The sequence below is a fragment of the Grus americana genome, chromosome 28 (genome assembly GCF_028858705.1).
Source record: "Grus americana isolate bGruAme1 chromosome 28, bGruAme1.mat, whole genome shotgun sequence".
NCBI classification, from domain to species: domain Eukaryota; kingdom Metazoa; phylum Chordata; class Aves; order Gruiformes; family Gruidae; genus Grus; species Grus americana.
This window is the reverse complement of record NC_072879.1, coordinates 6,175,044-6,197,298: the sequence shown is the minus strand read 5'-3', so window position 1 is coordinate 6,197,298 and position 22,255 is coordinate 6,175,044. Positions and strand designations below refer to the sequence as shown.

The 22,255-nt window shown below is 48.4% G+C and overlaps 1 protein-coding gene across 2 annotated transcripts; it reads left to right on the top strand.

Annotated features, from left to right (window-relative positions):
* The first annotated feature begins 1,205 nt into the window (after positions 1–1,205).
* FZR1 (fizzy and cell division cycle 20 related 1) lies at positions 1,206–21,292 on the top strand. Of its 2 annotated transcripts, XM_054805368.1 has the most exons (14): positions 1,206–1,305; positions 9,841–9,982; positions 11,090–11,215; positions 11,452–11,515; positions 11,931–12,058; positions 12,511–12,593; positions 13,016–13,199; positions 13,411–13,476; positions 13,958–14,060; positions 14,746–14,930; positions 15,818–16,051; positions 16,132–16,236; positions 17,088–17,180; positions 18,025–21,292. In XM_054805368.1, the coding sequence occupies exons 2-14, from the start codon at positions 9,914–9,916 to the stop codon at positions 18,064–18,066; spliced, it is 1,482 nt and encodes a 493-aa protein (XP_054661343.1). In that variant the 5' UTR covers positions 1,206–1,305; positions 9,841–9,913; the 3' UTR covers positions 18,067–21,292. The 2 variants fall into 2 exon arrangements, with proteins under 2 accessions (XP_054661343.1, XP_054661342.1); XM_054805367.1 differs by lacking the exon at positions 1,206–1,305 and having other exon boundaries at positions 9,838–9,982.
* The last annotated feature ends 963 nt before the right edge of the window (positions 21,293–22,255 follow it).

The following is a 22,255-nucleotide window of genomic DNA, read 5'->3' as shown; positions in this document are numbered from 1 at the left end:
TTTTTGGGATGTGCTGTGGCGGGGGGATATTGTGTATCCCGAGGTCCTGTGTGACAGCGGGGAATGGGGGTCACCCTCCAGGGAGGCTGCTGGTGTGCCTCATGTCCTGATTCCCAGGTTTTTTAAAAGGAACGATTCCAGTCATTCTTAGGCTGCCAGTTATTAGCTGCTGCTGCTTGTAAATAACGTACAAAGGAGCTTCGAAGAGATGCTCAACCATGAGGGACCGAGCTGCATTGATAATGGGAATCGCACGCCTGCAGCTTGTTGCATCACTGCAATACGGCCAAGATGGGTCCTTGGCGCAGCGCAGGCTGTCGGTGGGACGCTGGCATCGGGTTCTGAGAGCACCAGAGCATGGCAGATAGACACAGTCTGCGGAGGTGGAATCCTCCACCTCCCGTGACCCACAATAAACGCACGGAGCCCCACCAGAGCCAGCCTGGCTGACGGGAAAGGGGTGTGCAGAGCAGGCGAGGTCTGCAGCTCAGGCTGGCCCTCGTACAGGCGCCGGCGTTGGGAATGGCGAGACCCCCCCTCCGGCCGGCATTGGCCCTGGGCTGGGAGCAGCTCCTCAGGCCGCCGCGCTCACTGCCCTCTCCAAGCCATGGCCGAACTCGGGTGCCAGCTGCGCCGGGCACAGCTGAGCTGAGCGCGGTCGGGAGGGTTTTTCCCAGCTGCTGACCGGGAGCAGCGGCCGCACACGGGGCTCGGGGCAGGCGGCAGCCCTGAGCCTCGCCAGGAACTGCTCTTCAAACGGCCGCCTCCCGCCCAACCAAACCCAGCCCTGCGCTGTCGCTGGGCTGCCCCGGTCGCTCGCCTGCGTCCCGCAGCCCCCCGGAGCTCGCCCGCCGAGCCGGGGCCGAGCTGGGCCGGCCGCACCGGGAGGAGAGCCGCCATGTCCGCACCCAGGCCCTGGCCTGCGGCCTTGCGTGGGGAGAGGTGAGGAGGGCTCGTTCCCTCACCTCAGGAAGCCCCTCACCGCCATGACGTCACCGTGCTGAAAGGTGACGTCAGGATCTGACCCCTCCCCCCCCGCACTCCGGGGTCGTTGTGCCGGCCCGGCGCTGGGGGGGGGCGGGGCCGCGCGGGCCGCGGCCGTTGCCATGGCGCCGCGCGCCGCCGCTTCCTGTATTGATTCGAACGGGAGGGCGGGGCGCGCTCCCGTCGTGCCGCGCGCGGGGGCGGGGCCAGCGGGTGGGGGAGCGCTGCGGGGGCGGCCGCCATATTGGGCAGCGCTGGGGCCGGCGGAGACTGACAGGAGGAGGCGGAGCGGGGCCGGGCCGGGCCGGGCCGGCCGGGCAGGTAGGGCGGGCGGTGGGGCCGCGGCCCCGGGCCGGTGTCACGGCAGCGTGGGGCGAGCTGTGGCCGGTTCCTGCCCCTTCCCCCTGGGGGCGCGGGCCTGTGGCCCCTGCCGGGCCGGGCGGGCCCGGCTTGCGGGAGATGGGTTGGGCTGAGGCTGCCGCTGCCCGGCGCGGCTCGGAGCCCGGCTGGGGGTGCCCTCGCTCCGCGGGTGCTGCCGGGGGATCCTGGCCCGAGCTCGGGCCCCGCAGGGTGGCCGGGGGGGGGGGGGGGGCAGCGGCCTCCCGGTATTTGGGCCTGCCCCGTGTCCGGAGCCGAAGGCGGTTAGCGAGCAGTGCCGTCGCTCCTCGGGAGCGCCTTTTCCCCCCGCTATTTTATGGTGCTTTGTGAGACCTGACAGGATGGGGCTGCGCTGCCGCTGTGCTCGGGACCCCTCGGGGCGCGGCGTGCGGGCTCGGGCGGGCTGTGCCGCCGTTACTGCTGCGGCTGCCCTGAGGAGCCCGTGTGCCCTAACGCTCTTCTTGCATCGGACGCGTTTCTGGATGGACGTCATGCCTCTGGACCCCCCGGGGGCTCGTGTAGCCCGTGTCTATCCAAAGCGGCTAAAAGCTCTTGCCGTAAACCCTTTATTCGCTCAGCTTGACCCTCTTTGGAGAGGCGTGAGGAGAGCCAAAGGCTAGTTCAGCTGCTGGGTCTTCACTAGTTCTTGGTTTCTTCATCAAATTGATAACATGGATGGTACGTGAGATTTTTTGTGGCGTGGGCTCTAGTACTAAAGTGAATAACCAAGTGGCGACAGAAACTTTTATCAGAAGTCACTTGTTTATTTGCAGCGTGAGTTGGTGATGTGCCGTCGTCCATCTGATGGGTTTTGAGGCTCTGAGGGAGCTAAATATCACCGTGTCTTTCATTAGGGTTTTTTTTAATGTGGTGTTGACGTTTCACAAATGGAAGTAGTATGCAAGTTCAGCAAGTTACAGGCTTGAGGTCTTAAAAGTGTGAACCAAGCATCCTCCATGGGTGGTGAGAGGCGTTCTGCTGGAAGAGTCAGTGAAGTGACTGACCTAAAAGAGGTCTGTTAGGTCATGCTGGAGCCATCTGTCAAAGGTGGTGTAGGCTTTATTGCGTGGATGACTTATTTTTTCCCTTGATTTGTAGCTCTCTTGAAGGCGTTGTGTTCATTTTCTTGTGAAGTGCTGATTCTTACTGAGTTAATCTGTTTAATGATGCTAGCCTAGTATTTTGTGCCAAAGGTTCTTCACAGAGCAACTCCGCTGCTGGCAACAACATCTCATATTAAAGACTGATGTTTATTTTATCATTATTATGACAGAAGCAGAATTTTCTGGGTCTGTTGAGTGAAGCTGCTGCTTTTTCTAAATTCTACAACTTTCTTTTGTGAGTTGACCAGGGCCACCATTGCACCTTCAGCAGCTTAAATGTGAAGATGAAGCAGACACTTGAATCACCTGGCCCTTTCAGTAAAGCTCCGTGGACAAGGCCGCTGGTGAATTTTTAATCTTGGCTTTTAGTGTACTGACTTCTGATAAGGCTTCCGATAAAGCAGACCTTTTATCTAGAGCTGATGCTCTTGGTTGGTACTCTGAGATGTAAGATAATCAGACCATCGTATTTGAATTTCTTATTTTTTTGAAGGGAAACAATGTTATTGAAGTTAGTAGCTTTATGAAAAGCTGGTGTGCTCAGACAGAGTGTATAAACTACTAAAAAAAAACCCCAAACCACCAAACAAAAAAAGCCCTGAAGGTTCTGTAAAATGGTACGAGATAAGTTCTCTTTGAGTCTAGAATGCCTAACATGGAAAAACTCCGCCTTATAAAGACCCCGTATCCCTAAGGCCCACGTACTTTATCCATCCCCACTTCCTTCTTACTAAACGCTTTGCGGTGTGCAGAATAAATAGATGACTAAATATCTTCTAGGTAATCACCAAAATGAGTGCCATCATATGCTGGTTGGTGAGCAGCCAAAAGCAGAACCTCTGTTTCTCCTGTCTGTCCAATGACTTGTCCAAAATGTGTGTTTATGTGGGGAAAACTCCCATCAGGTGGCAATGCAAACAGAAGTGCTGTTGCTGCAACTTGCCTTCTGCTTCCTTGGCCGGTGACTGCCAGTAGCTCAGCTCTCGTGTCCGAGGGGAGATTTGGTGGCAAGGTAGTACGGAGGAATCAGAGTCAACTTTTTTTTTTTTTCTCTCTCTCTTTGATCGCTCTTTCCCCCTCCTGACTTGTGAGGGGTAGCAGCATCCAGGCATATCAGTTTGGCACAGGTTTTGTCGTGGACTGAGGTGAAATCTCAAAGCAGAATGTGGTGAGGCTAATACGTATACCTTCTTTGTCAAGTACCAACTTGAGGAAATTGTACCCAGCTCCTTCCCCAGCCCATGTATTATCCTCTAGCACCTGCAGAAAAGGATAGTGTTTCGTACCCGCTCTGCCCGAGCGCAAAGGCACAGCCAGCAGGAACCTGTTTCATTACATCTGCGGGAGCAGCGGAGCAAATGGGAGCAGCAGAACTTGTTCAGCACTTGTTATTTCTCAAGCGTGATCTGCCAGAGCTAAACCTGATCTTTAACTCAGGCTTCAGAGCTTTAATCGAGCCTTTCTAACAACCAGAAAGGAAGATGTGTTCAAACGATGTTTAACCCAGGTACCTTTGCTAATTATTTCATCTCTAAAACTGGAGAGTGTTTTTTCTGCTGCCTCTTACTTGTTTTGTTTTCATAATAGATGAACCTCTTATGATACTTTCTGTTAATTAGATGCAGAGATTGCCTTTTGACCCACGGGCAAGAGGTGACGCAGAGATGACTGCTCACTGAGCATGCGTTATGTTTTCACGCTCTCTGTGTTTCCCAGCGTATGGCTTCCTGCACTGCTGAAGACTTTGTACTTTATTTCGGGTTCCCTGGGAGCAGGCGTGGCCCTCTTATTTACAGAGCGGCATGGTGAAAAGATGAAATAATCACTACCTGCAGGCAATAAAAAGAGTTTTAATGATGGTGATTTTCTGAGAAATCCTCTGCTGAGTACATGATTGTCATGTCTGCTTAGATAAACCCTGCGCTCCTAACAGACTTCTGTACACTGCAGAGAGATGTGTATTGCATGAAAACGTCATCTATGAAGGTAAAGTAACAAACCTACAATTCTCCTAACTTATTAAAAGCTGTATGAAGCAAAATTGGCAACCTCTCAGTTAGGGGCTTGGCCGCTGCGTGGATTCAGCAGTGGAGGGGGCTGCCGTCTCTGACAGCCTGATCTCTGTAATACGCCATCATGCTTTCAACTCAAAACTCAAGTGCATTTATCTTCTGAGTATGGCACAGCAGGCTTGACTCTGTCAGTTTCCCTTCTTCCAGTTGTGGAAGGAAGGGAGACTTAGGAAAAACGTCTTTGCTGAAAGCCATGGTAATATCTGAGCATCATCCACGTGGAAGAGGCAGCAGTAGCAATGTTTTTGGTAGACTTCCTGGAGCAACTATTTTGTGCATGAAAATCCCAGTGAAAAACTTTTGGGCTTGTAATGGTGTACTGAGAAGATTTATTAGTGGAGGGGAATGTTTATTTTTAGTAAAGGCTTTTCCAAAGACAGAGTTTCTGCTGTTTCCTGAAGGTGTTACGACCCTGAGTTTCTGCTGGTGCGTGGAAGTCTGTGCCATGTATGTGATTACTTCATCCTTGGCTCACACAGCCTTCCTGCAGCGCTCTGCGACCTGAGTGTCCTAAATTAGCGCCGTTGCCCTGCGGTTTGCTGGTCAGAGTTCCTCTGTCATCTTGGTAGGACTGTACATTGCTTTGGAAAGGTAGACACAAAGCCTCAAATTAGCTTCAAAAGCTGACTTGGAGGGCTGTGGGAAGTCTTGCAGCTTGTCTGTGAGTGCAGGTGGAGGTGCAGCGAGTTGCAGAAAGTCAAACATTTGTCACCTCCAATCTGAATTACAGGTTGGGCCTTCGCCTGTGAGGACAGGGTGGTATTATCTGATACTGGAGGTGAAAATAGGCACAGATCGCATTGGTCTCCTAAGCTTAATATGGAAGTGCACCATCTCGAGCTTCTGTAGTACTGTTACGAACTGGGAGGCTGAGTGCAGACAGGAGATGAAAACAGTATCTCGGTTGTGCCTTTGAGCCGCTTTGCCTTTCAAATCAAACTTGAATTCAGTTTGTGCCTATTGCTGGTCGCCTAAAAGTTGGCGTTTTTAAAATAGGGGCATTCTAGAGCTGATGGTAGTGTATGAGTCAAGTGTATGAAGGGGTTTGTGAGCTCCCTGAGCAGGAGGTGCTTGTTTGCAGGATGCTTTGGAAAGGCAGCAATAACACGGATTTGTGCAGGACCTTCAGTGATGAGTAGTCACCTACATATTACACTCTGAAATACACTGATGCAATGTGATGGTTTTTGCAGTAATACAGCAGCTTGGTTTATTGGTGGAGCATTGAATCTCTCTGCAGCCTTCAAGAGTGAGGCTGAAGGGTGGAGATCTTGTCTGTCACCGTAACACCAAAGTAATTTTGTCATTGCTGTTAGTGTAGTCTCTGCGATACCTAGCTGGGAACAGTCGTCTTTGCCTCAACAAAGTTTGTATTTTGTTTTGAAATAAAGCTTTACCTGCTTCCATTGTATAGGGGTTACTTTTGTAAATGGTTAGTTTTATAAAAGCTTTTCACACTTAGACCTTAGTAAATTGCTGGATAAGAAGTTGCATATTTGTAGCTTTAAAAAGGTGAATATTGGTAAAACTTACGCAAGGCTCTAGCTTTTTGTGCTACTGCTGTTTTTGAAAGGAGGCTAGTTACTTAAAAGGATTGGTGGTTTGGCATAATATGTAAACTCTGTTCCTCTGGGTTAAATGTGGATGAGCTGTACTTCAGGTTGGCCGAGAGCAGAGTATCCTGCTCCTTGTCGATGTTCACTTTAGCGTTCTGGATGCATTTGTAATAGGCTTGACTATTACATAACAAAAATGCTTAGCTTTTTAGGTGTTTTTTTTTTTACCTTACAGCTTGTTCAGAAGTCTGGGAAATAGAAGAATCCATAACTGGAAATACTCTTATGATACTCCAGGTTGAGGCTTACTAAACCAGCAGAAAATATCTGCCCTTTGGGGCCAAATTAGGTGTTTCTGTCCTATTGGTGAGCCAAACAAGCGCGTGACGTGATCAGACAAGGGCCAGAGTTGGCACAAGGAGGTATGGGGCGCTCTAGCTGGCATGGATAGATGGACTGCCATTTCTGCTGCCAGGTGTTGTGTAGTAATGGGTTCCACATAAATCACTGGAAGATGAAAACTTTGGCTTTGGGGAAGCAGGACATCTGGGTTTGATTTCAAATCCTGCTGCTCATGACTTGGAGGACTAAGTACTTGTTTACTCCATCCTTTTCCCCTTGGTAAATTATGGGGTTCTTCCTGAGAGCTTGTAAATATTCAGTGCCTGAATAATAGGTTTTTACCTCAAAATCTATGCCATTACATACAGGCCCAAAGAGAAGGCAGCATCTCTGGTTTTGGGTAGGCTTTTGCCAACTCTAAATCTGTCCGTGGGAAGTGGGTGGGTTTTCCATTTCCCCTGAAGCAAGTAAGAAAGGCTTTGCCATAAGGACTGGGAGTTTGCGGACTGTAAGTTCTCTCTTAGTTGAAGAAATAAAAGATCTTGAGGCGCAATGTGTGTTGCCTATTCTTTTTGGATACTATTTTGTTACTAATTATGTAGTTTATGCATGGAGAAGAATGGTAGGTTTAGGTGGAATTTTTTTGATTCCTAGGGAAGAATTTGTATTCTGACTGACTTTATTATCTTCGTGCACCTTATGTCCTATCCTTGAATTGGCTGGATTTTATCACAGTTCACATTACTTTCAGAACAATACTTCTAGGCAAAGTTACGGTGCTGAACAAGCATGTTCTGTTTTTTTTTAATTGACCCAACCTTAATGTATTCAAATACTTAAATATTTTTTCTTGGTATGGATCTGTTTTTAATAAGCCAGCATGCAGAATGCCAGGGTCGGCAGGGAAATGAACGCAGCTGCTTTGCAAAATTGTCTCTCTGTCACTTGAGAGGCAGCCTGTACCTATTTGGATTTTTCAGCAAGTGATGAAGTTGGGGTAACAAATGTAGGCTGTGTTGGCTCTGTCAAGTCAAGACGTGACCTACCTGGGCAGATCAAGAGCTGGACAATCCCTGACCCTTTTTTTGCTCCAGAAATTGTTTGTGGCCTTCTTAAAACTGGAAGGTAATTGAGTGAGTAAGTGTTAAACATGAGAGGTGCTGACGAAAGTGAGAGACTCTGAGAATGCGAAAGGCAGGATAATTCTTAAATGTAAAAACTGAATATATTTCCAAATTTAGATGAGGCCGAAAGGGGTAGAAGATGTCTTGGTAATTCAAATACAATTAATGTTATGTTGATGCTTTATTTTGAAGCATCTGAAGCCTGAAAAAGGTTGTTTGGGGCTTATTAGTATTATTACTAGTTCTGCTTATGCCATCTCTCCTGTTGTTAGCTCTGCGTATGCTGTATTTCTGATTAGAAGTTGTAGTTGAAATTTGTACAGGTGGGAACTCAAATGAAAAGCTCTAAAAGCGAAAATGTCTCATATCCAGAATGAAAAATGTCACATTTCTGTGTAACTGGATCTGCATCTCATGAATACCGTGCTGAGCCATTTTGGGAGGATGCTTCAAGTGTGTGGTGTTCCCCAGCTGATCATGCTCCATGGGATGCACTATTCTTTTTTAATCTCCTTCGTTAATAACATCACAGATTTTTCTAACTTTTCACTCACAATAATGCCATCTTTGACTCTTCATCTGGTGAAAGCTGATTACTGTTAAATTTGGTAGCTTTCTCCAGTTTTACCTCTGAAAGAACATATGGGAGGAATGTATTAAAGAGAAAAGCTTGGGGGAGGAGGTGGCAGAGGTAAGCAGGTGTACTCAGAAACGGTGCGGCTCTATCTATTTCAGGGATGCTCCTGTAAAAGTGTTGGCATGCTTAATGGCGTGGAAGTAAAGGCCTCTGCGTGTCAGCATTTGTAAGAAGTACAAGTTTCAGTACTAACAAACAGCTTAGATAAAAGGAAAGTAACTCTGCTAGCTAATCTGACTGTAGTCCAGAGTTTGTGTGTTTTATCTCGCTTTCAAGCTAATTGCATAGAATATTGTAATACTTAATCATGTCTTGCTGTATTACAGCATGTGCTGCTATACCTCTGTTAGTTTGGTAACTTACCTCCAGTTTTTAACGGTAAACCCTGGGTAGGTTTTCTGTTCTTGGAGGTAAACTTTTTGACAGCAAACCTTACCCGCTGGCAGAGGAAGCTGAAGGCAGTTTGTGGCAGGCCCTGAGTGTGGCAGTGTGTAGCTTGTCCCTGCACAGCTTTGTCCCAGCACGGCTTTGTCGGTGCAGTTGCCTTCCGGATTTTGCCACAAGTTTGTATCTTGAGGCAACTCCATTTGTGTAGCTGGGATTCCAGCCAGATGCCGTAAATGTTTATACGGTAACAGCAAATGAAAATCTCTTTACATTCTGCACAGCTTCCAGATGCCTGTGTATTGTGGGGATTTTTTTTGTGTGGCGTGTGTGTTAGATTCCACCTTTCCCTTTGGAGATGTTTATCTTGGGTTGAAAGACCAGCTTGGCACATGTCCCTTCTGGTGCTGACATTTTTGTGTCAATGTGAGCTGTGGACAAAGCATGAGATGTGCATGAATTGGGGAGGCTGGGCACTAACGATGCTGGTCTGTGCCCTTCAGAGCTTGGAGAAGGGCTGTGACTACGTAACCTCACAAAAGTGTTAGCTAACTTTTTTTTTATTGATGCATGTTGTAATTTAGCCAGCCAAATCTAAGCTATGAAGCAGCCCTGTCCTAAAACATATACTTGAAAGATGCTTAACATTGCTTATGGATTGGACAGCCAGAAGCAAGCTGACTTTATGCTAGCCAAGATGAATATTTGGGACAGCATGGGCATCAGATATTGAATGTTAACCCGGGGGCTACTGAGTCCATAGTCGCCTGTGTTCCTGCAGTGTGGGGTACTAAAACAGCAATACTTCTCGCGTGGCTAGAAGTATCCCAGGGAGCTTCAGCACAATGGTGTGTGCTGCTGTCGTGCCTCTGGCCTGAGGTCTGGGGTGGGGTAGGCTGTAAGCGTCTGGCTTTTCCATGCCTGGGTACCGAAGGCTTGCTAAACTGTGCTGCTGCAGTTCATACGAACAGCCTGGTTGCCAGGATCGAAGTCTCTGTCCCAGCTGTGGTGGTTGCCTGCTGAGGTCCTGTCAGACACAAAATGCTGGTTGCCTGCTCGTGCAAATCAGCAACCGAGGGCAATAATACAGAAAAATGCTTTCATTAGCAGCCCCGTGCTGTATCGCACAAGTTTGATACCAATAGGATAGGAAAAGGGGTCTCAAGCTTAAAGAACAGGCTTAGGAGATTGTGAAGAGGCTGCTTCTATGTAAAGGGGTGTAATATTTTGATGGATTTCTTCCCCTGTCTGTTGCAGCAGACTAATTACTGCCTGGACTTCATGAACATAAATTCCTGAGCCTGCTGAACTCCCTACCCCTCTGCTTTCCACCATGGATCAGGATTATGAGAGGCGTCTCCTACGCCAAATCAACATACAGAATGAAAACACAATGCCTTGCGTAAGTACAAATGGGCTATGCTAAATGGTCTTAGTCTGACTATTAAGTTGTTGTCTGTCTTGCCCGTGACTGTTTTCACTTGAGCGTTTGAAAGATATGGGACCTCTTTGAAGCAAACCTTAGTCTTTTGTTGGGCTGTGAGCAGGTGTGAGTTCCTGAGCTGTTCAAGGAATAACCAAATAACTTTTGAATATAAAAACCAAAATATAATGTAATAACCAAAGCTTTTGAATATATAAACTCAGTTCATGTTGCAAAAAGGAGTCAAGATATTTTTATGTAGCTCAGTAATGCCTCTTTACTAAATAATCTCAGTAAGTACTTGTGGAACATAAAAAGTTGGGGGCTAACAAGCAAAACAAACCAACTGTAGGGCTTGACAAGACAGAGCAAGTCCAGCGGAAGCCACCAAGATGGTCAGGGGGCTGGAGCAGGAAGATACTGAGACCTTGTGTTGCTCAGCATGGAGAAGATGAGGCTCAGGATGGATGAAATTGGTGCTTTCAAGTACCTGGTGGGTGGTTATAGAGAAAATGGAGTCAGAATCTCTTCAGAGGTACGTGGTGGAAGGGTTAGAGGCAATGGATGCAAGCTACAACAAGAAATTCCAGTTAGATATTAGGAAAAAATGTTCACAGTGAGGACATCCAGACACTGCAACAGGGAGCTTGTGGGGTCATTGTCCTTGAAGATGCTGAAAACTCAACTGGATGAGGCTGTGACCTTCAATGTAACTTAGAAATTAGCTCTGTTATGAGCTGGGGTCCTTTCCAACATAATTATTCTATGAAAAGGAATGTGATTGCAGTTGAGGAATCTGCTGCTCACCCTGCAAGCAGTCTGCCCCTCTCCAGCCTTCTACATGTTTGCCTTGACCATGTCAGCTTGAGAAGGAGCAGTGAGAAGGGCTGTTTAATTGTCTCTTTTGACAGAAATTCCCATGACAGTTGGACTCTGATGTGCTTACTAGTTCTGTTAAGGGGATAAACTAATGCTTGGCTCTCCTACTTAGGCATATTCAGCTTTGACAAGACCTCATTGATGTTTTTCAGACCCCTGCCGTCATCAACACTTGTTCTTGTGTGTGTCTCTTATTCTTTAATTCAGGTAGCAGAGATGAGAAGAACCCTGACGCCTTCCAATTCTCCGATGTCTTCTCCTAGTAAGCATGGTGACAGATTCATTCCCTCAAGAGCTGGGGCCAACTGGAGCATCAACTTCCACAGAATAAATGTAAGTTTTGCTCCCTACAGCTCAGTCTTGGAACTAAGAAAATGATGCATTTTGTTTTGGCTGGCATAATTGCTCTGCTTATCTTCTGCATCATGGTTTTCTGCTGCCTCAGAAGAGTTCATTTGAATGCACGTCTTCAAGCAGGCTGTCCCTGTGGTCCAGGCGATGACTTAATTTGTTATTTTACCATACATCATGAGGTTTCTCTATGGTAATAGCATGTTTCTTCCTTTCAGGAAAACGAAAAATCACCAAGTCAAAACAGAAAAGCAAAGGATGCTACATCAGACAATGGCAAAGGTGAGACCACCTTTCGACCACGTATGCCATGCCTATAGCTTTTATTTCAAACTGTTGACGAGTTTGGAAATCAAGGGAACACTGGCACTTTTGTGCTTGTGCAAAAACTCGTGCTGGTGTTTTAGGAAATGCCCACATTACGAGAGTGAATACCAGGTCACCTCAATAGGCTTTTGATGAGCATCTGGGAGGCAAGAGGCTATTTGTATCCCTTGATTTATTGTGCCATGGAAGCACTTTCCTGATAGAGTGGAACAAGGGGAAGCTTGCTGCTAATCTTGATTCCAAACTGGGGCCCCAGGCTTATTAAGAGGCCCTGTGAATGTACAAGTCAGGCAGACGTGATCCTGCCACTCCCTACGGAGCCGTTTGCTGCTTCCGAGTTCTCTGCCTAAGCACTTGTTTGGGTTTGCAGATGGCCTTGCTTACTCTGCCTTGCTGAAGAATGAACTCTTAGGAGCAGGAATCGAGAAGGTGCAAGACCCACAGACGGAAGACAGGAGGCTGCAGCCATCCACCCCAGAGAAGAAGTCTCTCTTCACTGTAAGCTGGTTACTTTGCATTAAAACCAGTGGAGGTTGCATGTGTGCGTCACAGGAACAAAGCACACGGTTCTGAGCTGCTAGTGCGAGTGAGTTAGTGTTGTGGCTTGACTAAGATAAGCTGTTGATAACAAAATTTGGTGGCCTGTAAAGAAAACCTAAGTATCTACAGCAAGCTATGTACTTCCTACTGCTATGCTGGCAGGGAAACAGAGTTGGAACCAAGCTTGGGACAGCGTGGTAAATGACCAAATCAAGCTTTTGGACTTCAGTGGAGATGAGGTGGTTTTGTGAGGTTCCAGAGCACCTGGGAAAGGGAGGAACTGAAAAGTCTGGAAAATCTGACTGTGGGTGTTGGAGTTAGCTAGGCATCAGGCATCAGTGTGTGTTGCAAGTGATCCCTTAGGTCTTGGGCACGCTGAGGTTCTTACTAGATGTGTCTTCTTTACACAGTACTCGCTCAGCACAAAACGCTCTAGTCCAGATGATGGCAATGAGGTCTCACCATATTCCCTGTCTCCTGTCAGCAACAAAAGGTAATACTGATTCTCCACAGACTGTGAGAAGGGAAGGGTTGGGACAGAGGATTCAGTGAGGTTCTCTAGGGCTTCTTTCTAAGGCACCCAAAATTGCTATGTGAATTAGTTTTGGAAATCTGGGGAGATAATAAGTATGGATGGTGAAGCTCTAAGAATTTCTGCAGGCATCCAACCTGCCTAGATACTGAACATGTCTTGGCCAGCTTTCAGTAGTCAGTTTACCTTTTTGTTACCTAGCTCCTTTATAGAAGCGGAACCTAATTCCTTCCAGTCTTACCTGCTGGAAAGAATTTTGTGGCTCTTGGTTTGTGCATTTCTATAGAAATGCAGGTATGCTTTAAAGAGTGGCTACATCTGTCTACCATCTGCTGTGATGTGCAAGATCCTGTAGTTGTTTTTATATCTGTTTTTGTAAACAGTCAGAAGCTGCTAAGATCACCTCGAAAACCAACTCGGAAAATCTCAAAGATTCCTTTCAAAGTGCTGGATGCCCCAGAGCTGCAGGACGATTTCTACCTGAACCTGGTGGACTGGTCCTCTCTTAACGTCCTCAGCGTTGGCCTTGGGACTTGTGTTTACCTATGGAGCGCTTGTACTAGCCAGGTAAATGATCATCCGTGCCTGGAGAGTGAAGTACTTGTTGCTGTAGGTCTTTTCTCCAGCCATAGTGTCTTTCAGAGCTATGGAACATGCTGTGTGAGGGATTCAGCACTTGTAATGCTCTGTCCCAAAGTAGGTACTAATTAGGGAGACAGCTAGTAGAGTAGTATGCCAATAACAAGTGTTTCTTATTCCATACTGTCCTACATTCAAGGTAACCCGGCTGTGTGATCTCTCTGTGGAAGGAGACTCTGTAACATCTGTGGGCTGGTCAGAACGGGTCAGTATAATATTATCAACAATGAGAATTGAAACGCTTGTAATTTAGACGCTGTCATTTCAGCCATATAACCCTTCCTCACAAGTTTTAACTTCTTGGGTTATTTTCCCGTATTTTCCCAAACGCCCTGTATGCATCACAAATCAAATGTGTTTTCCTGTCTGCACTATTTTTCTCTGCTAGATGGGAGGGCATAGAGAGCAACCTCTTGTATCTTGAGGTTCTTGAGATGTTTGCTAAGAGGTGTGGGAGGGAGAAAGAGCCGGTTCGTTTCTCCAGCTCTCAACAATAAATGCTACAATAAATACATTCCAGCCAGGCTGCTTGGCCCTCTCAGTAGGGAAAAGATGTAAGATGCAAGAACTCTGGATGCTTTCCATCTTGTGGGATTTATCTCAAGTCTTTTCCTCAGCTTCTAGCTTTTGTTTTATGTCTGTCTTTACTTACTGGCTTTACTGATCATGGTTTTCTGTTTGTTTAGGGCAACTTGGTAGCCGTTGGCACTCACAAGGGCTTTGTACAGATCTGGGATGCAGCTGCAGGAAAAAAGCTCTCCATGCTAGAGGGGCACACAGCCAGAGTTGGTAAGGAGGTGGGAGGCAGAGGTTTCACATGTTTTGTTTCTTCATGATTGAACTTTTTTTCTTGTAAGCAAGAGATCTGCTTGAAATAGCAGGACTCAAAAAGCACTAGAATTGATATTTATTCCCTGCTATGTCTTGAGCAGTTTTCAAAATATTACCATCTAGTAATTGCGGTGTTCTGATCTTGGGTGTGGTGGTGTTTGACTATTGCAGCAGGTGTTTCCTCCAAGTCTGAGGCTTTTTAGGTTTGGTTACAACATCTTTTTTCACTGCCACTGGCTTCCGGTTTCAGCCCTGCAGGCAGGCTGCTTTACACTGAGATTTCCAGTTCCCTTATTCTACAGGGACTTTTGTTTTCTTGCTCAGAGGTGTTGTGAATTTGAACGCTGGAGTGAGATTTTGGGAGTCAAGGCACCTTCTGAGTTCTATTTCTGTGCTTTACTGCACTGTGCAATGGGATTAGTGATACCTTCAGTAAGGTTGTGCAGGTTAATCTTTCTTTGTACGCTATTCTGGGGCTTCAGACAGTGGATGTAAAGGAGGTCTGTAAGCGCTGGGGTCTTTTTAATTTTTTTAATTTTTTTTTTTTTTTTTTTTTAAATCTTGGCAATGTGATGGCTGTGTTCTGCCTACCTGCTCCTGCAGGACTCCCACAACATATTCTTATGCTCTGCCTGCGTTACAGGTGCCTTGGCATGGAACGCGGACCAGCTGTCTTCTGGGAGTCGAGACAGGATGATCCTTCAGAGGGACATCCGCACCCCACCCCTACAGTCCGAGCGGCGGCTCCAGGGCCACAGGCAGGAGGTCTGTGGGCTCAAATGGTCTACAGACCACCAGCTCCTGGCCTCTGGAGGAAATGATAATAAGGTATAGTACTTCCAAGGAGTCATGTGAGGCTCAATGTCTCTAGATCTTCACCAAGAAATGTCAGACTTTTTCTTTAAGGATATTTAACCTTTCTGAAAGGCGTTTTTGTTTCAATTGTTGGACTTTGTCCAAGCATAAATCATGCTAAGCTTCTACTCTCTCTAATAAAATTAAAAAGGCAAATTTAATTTTGCTTCTGTATTTGGCTAATTAAATCTATAGCTTGACTCAGGGGTTTGAGTTCAACAAAGCTACTGCTAAGCTGTACTTCCTGACTTGGTTTAGGTGGTGTATAGTCAAGTTTTTTGCAATGATGTTTATGTATATAGAAAGAAATTTAGTTCAGAGCTATACAAGTTCTAATACCTATAATGCAGGCTTGTAGTTCACTGAGCACCATATGGAAGAAGCATCTGTTCTGGAGAAGCAGTGTTCAGAGCCCTTTGGAGCGGGTTGCTAGGTAGTGAATTTGCCCAGTGTCTGTGTGACAGTATGGTTGTACCGAGTTCCTCCTGCTCAGAATAACTTCTAATGAACTTGAGCATATTTCTAGATGTGTTCTGGAATAATACAGCCATAAAGACAAAAGAAGGGTTTGAGTTCACGTTCAGTAATGTTGTGTCTTTGGCTTCATAAGCTTCACTTAAGGGACTGTTAGCTTCCTTATGGTCGAGAGGTGAGTGGCTCCTCAGCTGAGTGTGGTGGCAGGGTGGGACTGGCTTCAGGGCTGTGACGGTGGAGTGGAGATGAGTGTGCTTGGACAGAGCTGTGGGAAATCATCTTGTTGTCTAGCCACCCTCACCAGTCCCAGTGTGACATCGTGGCTTGTGGGTGTTGCAGATGCATGACTGCAGCGCAAGTTTGATCACGTCTCTCCTCTCTGCCAGCTCCTTGTCTGGAATCACTCCAGCCTGAGTCCTGTCCAACAATACACAGAGCATCTTGCAGCAGTAAAAGCTATCGCCTGGTCTCCACACCAGCACGGACTCCTTGCTTCTGGCGGTGGGACAGCTGACCGCTGCATACGCTTCTGGAACACGCTCACCGGGCAGCCTTTGCAGTGCATCGACACTGGGTCGCAAGTGTGCAACCTGGCCTGGTCGAAACACGCCAATGAGCTAGTAAGTTCCTCCCCGTGCAGTCCTGCTATGAGCTGTCTTGTGTTAGGAAGCATGATGCATGTTTCCCTCTCCCCTTTCAGGTGAGTACCCACGGATACTCGCAGAACCAGATCCTCGTCTGGAAATACCCCTCGTTAACTCAAGTAGCAAAGCTAACAGGGCACTCGTACCGAGTCTTATATCTGGTAAGCGATGACCATGTCTCTGAAAACTTCTGTAGCTGTTTATCTGGTGGCACGTGTGCTGAGACGAGACCCAAAGCCGCAGTGCCGGTGGCACCGTAAGCTGCCTGTAGTCCAGGTGGAGATATTAATGCTGCCCTGCAAGCAATGAAAAAAACACTCTGCATCTGGTTTCCTTGCCTGCAAGGGTTACTTTGATTTGCTGCTATGGAAATGTGAGGCTTTATTAATGAGTAGCAAAGCCTGCCAAAACTCTTCTGAGGAAGCACAAGCATCTCTTCTTGGTCCCTCAAGACTTGTACACTTTTTCAGTGGTGACTGCCAGCAGGGGATGAATTTGATGCTTTCAGTCCTCCTAATTTGTCATTAAAATGCTTGGTGCAGTTAATCTACATTGATCTCGTACCTCCTTTGTTACTGTTACGCAGGGCTTTCAGCGGCTTCATGACAGAGATGATAAATACGTTGATACTGTTTTGTGAGGTAGATTCCAATGTAGGTGACTAATGGAGCTGGCAAATGCCAGCCATATCACGCTTCCTGCCTTAACTTACATTTATAATCTGGGGAGAAATAGTGTCAATTATCAATTACAAATGGCTTGGGTTTCTTAACACAGGAATCCTTTTTATGATAATTCCACCCGTGTGTTCCATAGCTGCATAAGTAAAATGCAAGTGCTTGAATTGGCACCTACTGAGACTAGGACACATGAAAGCAGAGGTAGTTGTTTGGTTTCTCACCGCCAGCCAAGTAGGAAGGAGAGTTAAATCTCGCTCTGGTATTCCAATGAAGATCTGTTTTCAACCTCAAAAATGTAACAGATGCTAAAGGTTGCTCTCTCTTGGCCTTAGGCAATGTCCCCTGATGGCGAGGCCATAGTTACAGGAGCTGGAGATGAAACCTTGCGCTTCTGGAATGTCTTCAGTAAAACTCGCTCGACAAAGGTAAGGATGCGTTGTGTGGGTGGCTGCAGCTGCATCCTGCAGGAGTCTCAGCCTTTGGGGGTGAATTCAGCCCAGGTTTGTTCTGTTACAGTGCCTTGCCTCTGATCTCTTTGCCATATCCTGCAGATCGAGGGCTGGATGCAGTGAAGGGTTAAACTTTGCCAAGATAGGAAGGGATTTGTGGTCATCAGATGAAATAAAAGGTTGCCTCTGTGTGCCCAAGGCAGCATGACACAACATCCTTCTCCTGGCTGTTACAGGGCTGCTGAACACAGCAGCGTTTCAGGGAGCTCACCCTGAGCCCACTGTTTTCCCTGCTAGCGTGCTGCTATGAACTGACCCCATCCCCAGAGGTGATTATCCCCCAGCTCCTTACAAACTACTCAAAATGGTGGCTTGAATGGAAAGGGGATTGTGGATGATGCTGCCACTGACGACTCGCCGTCACTGAAAGCAGGTTGTACCAGAATGCTCTGAGAGCTTTTCTGGGTGTCTGGCAGAGGTAGTGGAGAATGGCAGAGACATCTTAAGGAATGAGCTGTGGGGAGCTGGCATTGCTCACTGCTGGGTCCCCCTGGTTTCTGACAGCTCTGAGGTAGAGCTTTCCGCAAAGCTGTGGGAACAGCACGCTCGCCTGCCATGCTCCTTGTTACCAGTTGGGGAGAAAACCCATGGAAATGTTTATGGTGTTGGACTTCGAATGGTGAGCTTGGATCATGCCCTGAGCTAGAGATACCTCACCAGATTAGCAGGTGTAGTTAAAAAAACAAAATGAAAAGCACATGGAGTAATGCTGCAGCACAACTGTGGAATATTTAGCACCTGCTTTGTCTTTTCTTGTCAGGAGTCTGTATCTGTTCTCAACCTCTTCACCAGGATACGATAAACCCCATATTCTGTGACCCAGGAGACTACAGCCTGACATACCAGGATAAAACCATTACCTTGGTGTGCATGGAACCCCAAACGATCAGCCAGAAGGGGAGGGAGCACCAGTGGGACTGGAGGATGGACCCAACAGATGATAATTAAATATGTGCTTGTGAACCATGCTGGGCAGTATTTGGGATGGGGTTGGGGAGGGGAGGGAACTGCCAAAGGTTTACGGATTCATCCTTCACAGAGGGAAACGGGTACAAGAGAAATGTTAAACCAGCATCCCTGAACCCTCATGTTTCTGTCCTGGAGAGAACATGTATGACATGGACCATTGAGACCGGACCGAGGCCATCCCAGCTGCTGTGTTGTCCCCTGTTGGGAGAGATATCCTGCCTCTGTGGGAACAGGTTTAACATGCTGCTCTGGGTCCCTCTCTCCTCGGATGCGCATCTTTGCAGGTAGAAGTCAGGCAGGCTTGTTCAATACAACTGGTGCAAGGGGGCTAGACTCCAGGCTGGGCGTTAGCCTCTCTGATTATCGAAGGGCATTGTTTATAGCCTGGCATCCCCATTACGTGAAGAAACTGGAGAACTGCTTATTTTCCTTTCTTACCTCCCCACCCAAAATAGGTACTGTAGTACTTGATAGAGTCATTCCCTTAATACAGCTTGATTTTTTTTTTTGGCATGCTTAACACCTGCCTTCAAATACACTTTTGGGCTCTAAACTTTGGAGGAGACTTGAAGAGGCTCCACCTCAGAAGGAGCGCATTTGGAAAGTTCTGAAATTGCTATTGCATGTTCTGGGCTGATCCTCTTAGTTAACAGAGGAAAAACAATGGCTTTAAAAAAAAAAAAAAAGAAAAACCCCACAACCAAACAACAACCTCCATGCATGTGGAGCTTCCCACAGTGCCGTTTGTGGCAGGCTGGTTGCTCTGGAGTCTTCCTGAGGACAAAAGCAGTTGAGATGTATTTGAGAAACAAAACAACTCATGTGGATCTGTTTTTTTGGAGGGAGCGTGGCCTCTTCTGGCTGGAAGGAGGGAAACACCATGTCTGGGCAAGAGGGGGTTTCTTCTTCTAGAGCAAGGAAGAAGTATTGCTTTTTTTTTTTAATCTCCAAGTCAAAGCCAGGGACCTATTGTTGGGTTTTTTGTTTTTTGTTTTTTAAGTTGTATGGGAAGAGAGTGCCTGCTTGTGTGTTTGAAGCCTGTGTGATGGGTGCTGTGGGATGTGATGCAAAGCACTTGTGTGTATGTGTTACTTTTAATTTAAAGAGAAGCTGTTACGCTTGCAGCAGCCTGTTCCTGTCTTACTTTGTACATGTGCCAACGCTCTCCCTGCCGTGCGCCTGGCTCCTGCCTGCCTTCTGCCCTCTCTTGTGCACTGGGATGCGAGTGCTGTTTCCTGTTCTCGTTTGGATTTTCCCGGCTGTGTATATATAGACCTTGACCTGTTCTCTGTAGAGTGTATAGGCAATACTTTTTCTCTCCTTCCCTCCCCTTCTTTCCCTGAAACCAGACTGTAGAGGTGGCGGTAGGAATATGGCTGTGTCTCCCCAGTGCCACTGGTATCCACAGGGTGAGTTTCTGTGGTGTAGGAAGGCTGGGTTGGAGAAGGGCAGCGAGGTGCTGTTCTGTTCACTACAGCCTTGACCACATGTGCCGTTATAACAGGGCTGGGATCAGGCTTTCGGTGCTACCTCTGCCTGTCGCAGGTACTCGGAGGCTCGCGTACCGGGAGCTCGCTGCTCCTCAGCAGGCTGGCAGCGCCGAGTCTCCAAAGCCCAAACCGGCAGTCCCATCCTTGTCTTACAGCCTCACTTGCCTCTGAAATGGAATCTCAATGTAAGTTCTGCAATCCTGTTTCAACACAACTACTTTATTGTAGTTCCTGCTGCAGGAGCACGGGGTGTGGTTTAAAACTCATCTGATGGCCCCCAGCCCCTCTCCTGTTGCTTATTACGTTCACTGGCACTGTTAAATTTCATGGGGTGGGAAGGACCACGGCAAAGCACTGAGGAGTTGTTAAAATTAAGTCAGATCATTAAGTTGGTGAGCAGGTCTGAAATGAAAGGCCACCTGCAGCAAGAGGTGGTCTGTCACGGGTGCCTGTCCTGTGTGATATCGCCCTGTTGGGTTGTAGGGGATGGGGAGTGTTTACACCAGGGGTGGAGGTGGTTGGTAGCTGCTGCTGTGAGTTTTGTCTGTCGTGGATTGTCTCCTGCCTGAATCCTGACACGCACACCCCCCAGGAGATGCTGCTTTCTCCTCCAGGAAGAAATAAATGGTTGGGGTGGGGGCACACATGCGGTCTCAGCCGATGGTTTGTGACCGTTCTGGAGCAGGAGGAGGGAGCCGGGCAGCCCAGCCAGAGCACGGGATGGCACGGGGCAAGTGTGGTGCTGCTGGGACTCCCTGCTGCCCCAGGCCTGCTGCAGGGACGGTGGCTGGAGTTCGGAGAGGGTTTGCCTCTCGCCCTGCAGTGTGGGTGCTTCCCCCAGAGGAATCCCAGGGTGACGGGCAGTGCATCTGCAGCTGGGCACTCGCAGCTGCGTCCCGGGATGCTGCAGAGAGGGGACAGCCCCCCTCTGCTCTGGCCCTGCGTCATGCTCCTCTCTTGCCAGGGACTTGCACACACCACGTCTCTTTTCTCACTCTGGAGCTGCCTTGGGAGCAGGTTGGCTCACTGTGACTTCTCTCATCGTGCTTGGCAGGGATGGCTAGTGATTTCCAAGCCATGGCTGGTGTGCAGCTGAGTGCATTGGCTAACGAGCAAAGCGAGAACGAGCTGTTCAGGTTGACTTAGCTGTTAAAGCATGGCACAGATGCCTTCCCCCACCCTCCTCGCAACTGCCAAGGCTGGAGCGGAGTTCCCAGAAGTGCTCTCTGCAGGTCTTCCACTGCAAGAGTGTGTGTTGGTGGGTGTGTGCGTGTGTCTCAGCTCCTGTAGGCGAGCGGTGTGACACTGTTGGCTGGCTGGAGTGTGCTGCAGCGTGTTAAATGGGGAAAAGAGCAAAGCTAACGTAAGCTTGTGTTTTCTGTGCGTGACCTGTAAGTGCTGAACCATGCGGGCGGGTTGAGCAAAGGGTCCTCCCAGAGTTTGTGTGATAAAGTCTGCGACCTTGTAGCATTGTTATATATAAGGCATCATATGGTGGAAAAAAAAAAAAAGTGTTGTAACTTTTCCATGTAAAGCAATCTAACTGGCATTAAACAAGTTGTGAATTTATGTCTCTTGCTTTTTCATGGTGAGGGGTGCAGTGAGTCCCCAGGCACTCTAGAGCTGCTCCCCTGAGGTTCAAAGGCTTGGGCATCCTCACAGCAGCTGCCCCTGGCTCTGGAGGTACCAGCTTTCTCAGCACGGGTCTTGCCTGCAGTTTATTGCTCCTGCCTGCCCGCTCATGTTTGCTTTCCTGCTGCTGGAAAAGCAGGGAGGCGCAGCCCCAGCCCTCCCTGCCCTGCCCCTGTTCCCCTGTGTGGGGCAGGAAGGGATCAAAGGTGCCCCTGCCCTGGTGCAGCCCACCACAGCCTCCCCCCACTTTGTTGTGGGGCAGTCGGTGCCAATTCTGGCACTGTTCACTCCAGAGTGACTGCAGCGAGGCCGGGGGCAGTGCCAGGTCTGGGGCTGGGGGAGCGCAGACCCTGGGTCCTGCAGAGCACCCTTGAGATGGAGGTTCCGCTGCCCCTGTACAGATGGGACCCTTCTCTGGGGGAGGATAAACCCCTGCCCCTTCCCTGGGAGCCCTGTGCCATGGCCATGGCCTCTCCAGCCTGGCTGTGCCTCAGTTTCCCTGGGGTGAAGGAGGGAGGGCTACCAGTGGGGATCTGGTGGTGCTGGTGGGGCATGAAGCACTAACAGGTCCCTCCCACCCTCACCAACCGGAGGGGCTGGGCCAGGCGCCCTTGCTGAAGCAGGCTGTGTGCTGGAAGACCACCCCCATGGGCGTTGGATGCTGTGGGGCAGAGCTGTGTCACAGGGACGAGGAGACAGAAGACGCCTGGTACCCTCTTGCTGCTGGAATTGGGATCCCCTGCCCTCAGGTACAGAGCTGAGCTGGTGGGGGGGTCCTGGGGCAGGGGAGGGATGGCACAGGGAACTGGGAGGAGAAAATAGTGCCTCAGTTTCCCTACCTTGGAGGTGGAGGGGAAGCCCCAGGGCCCTTCCTCAACCAGACCAGGATGGGGTTGAGCT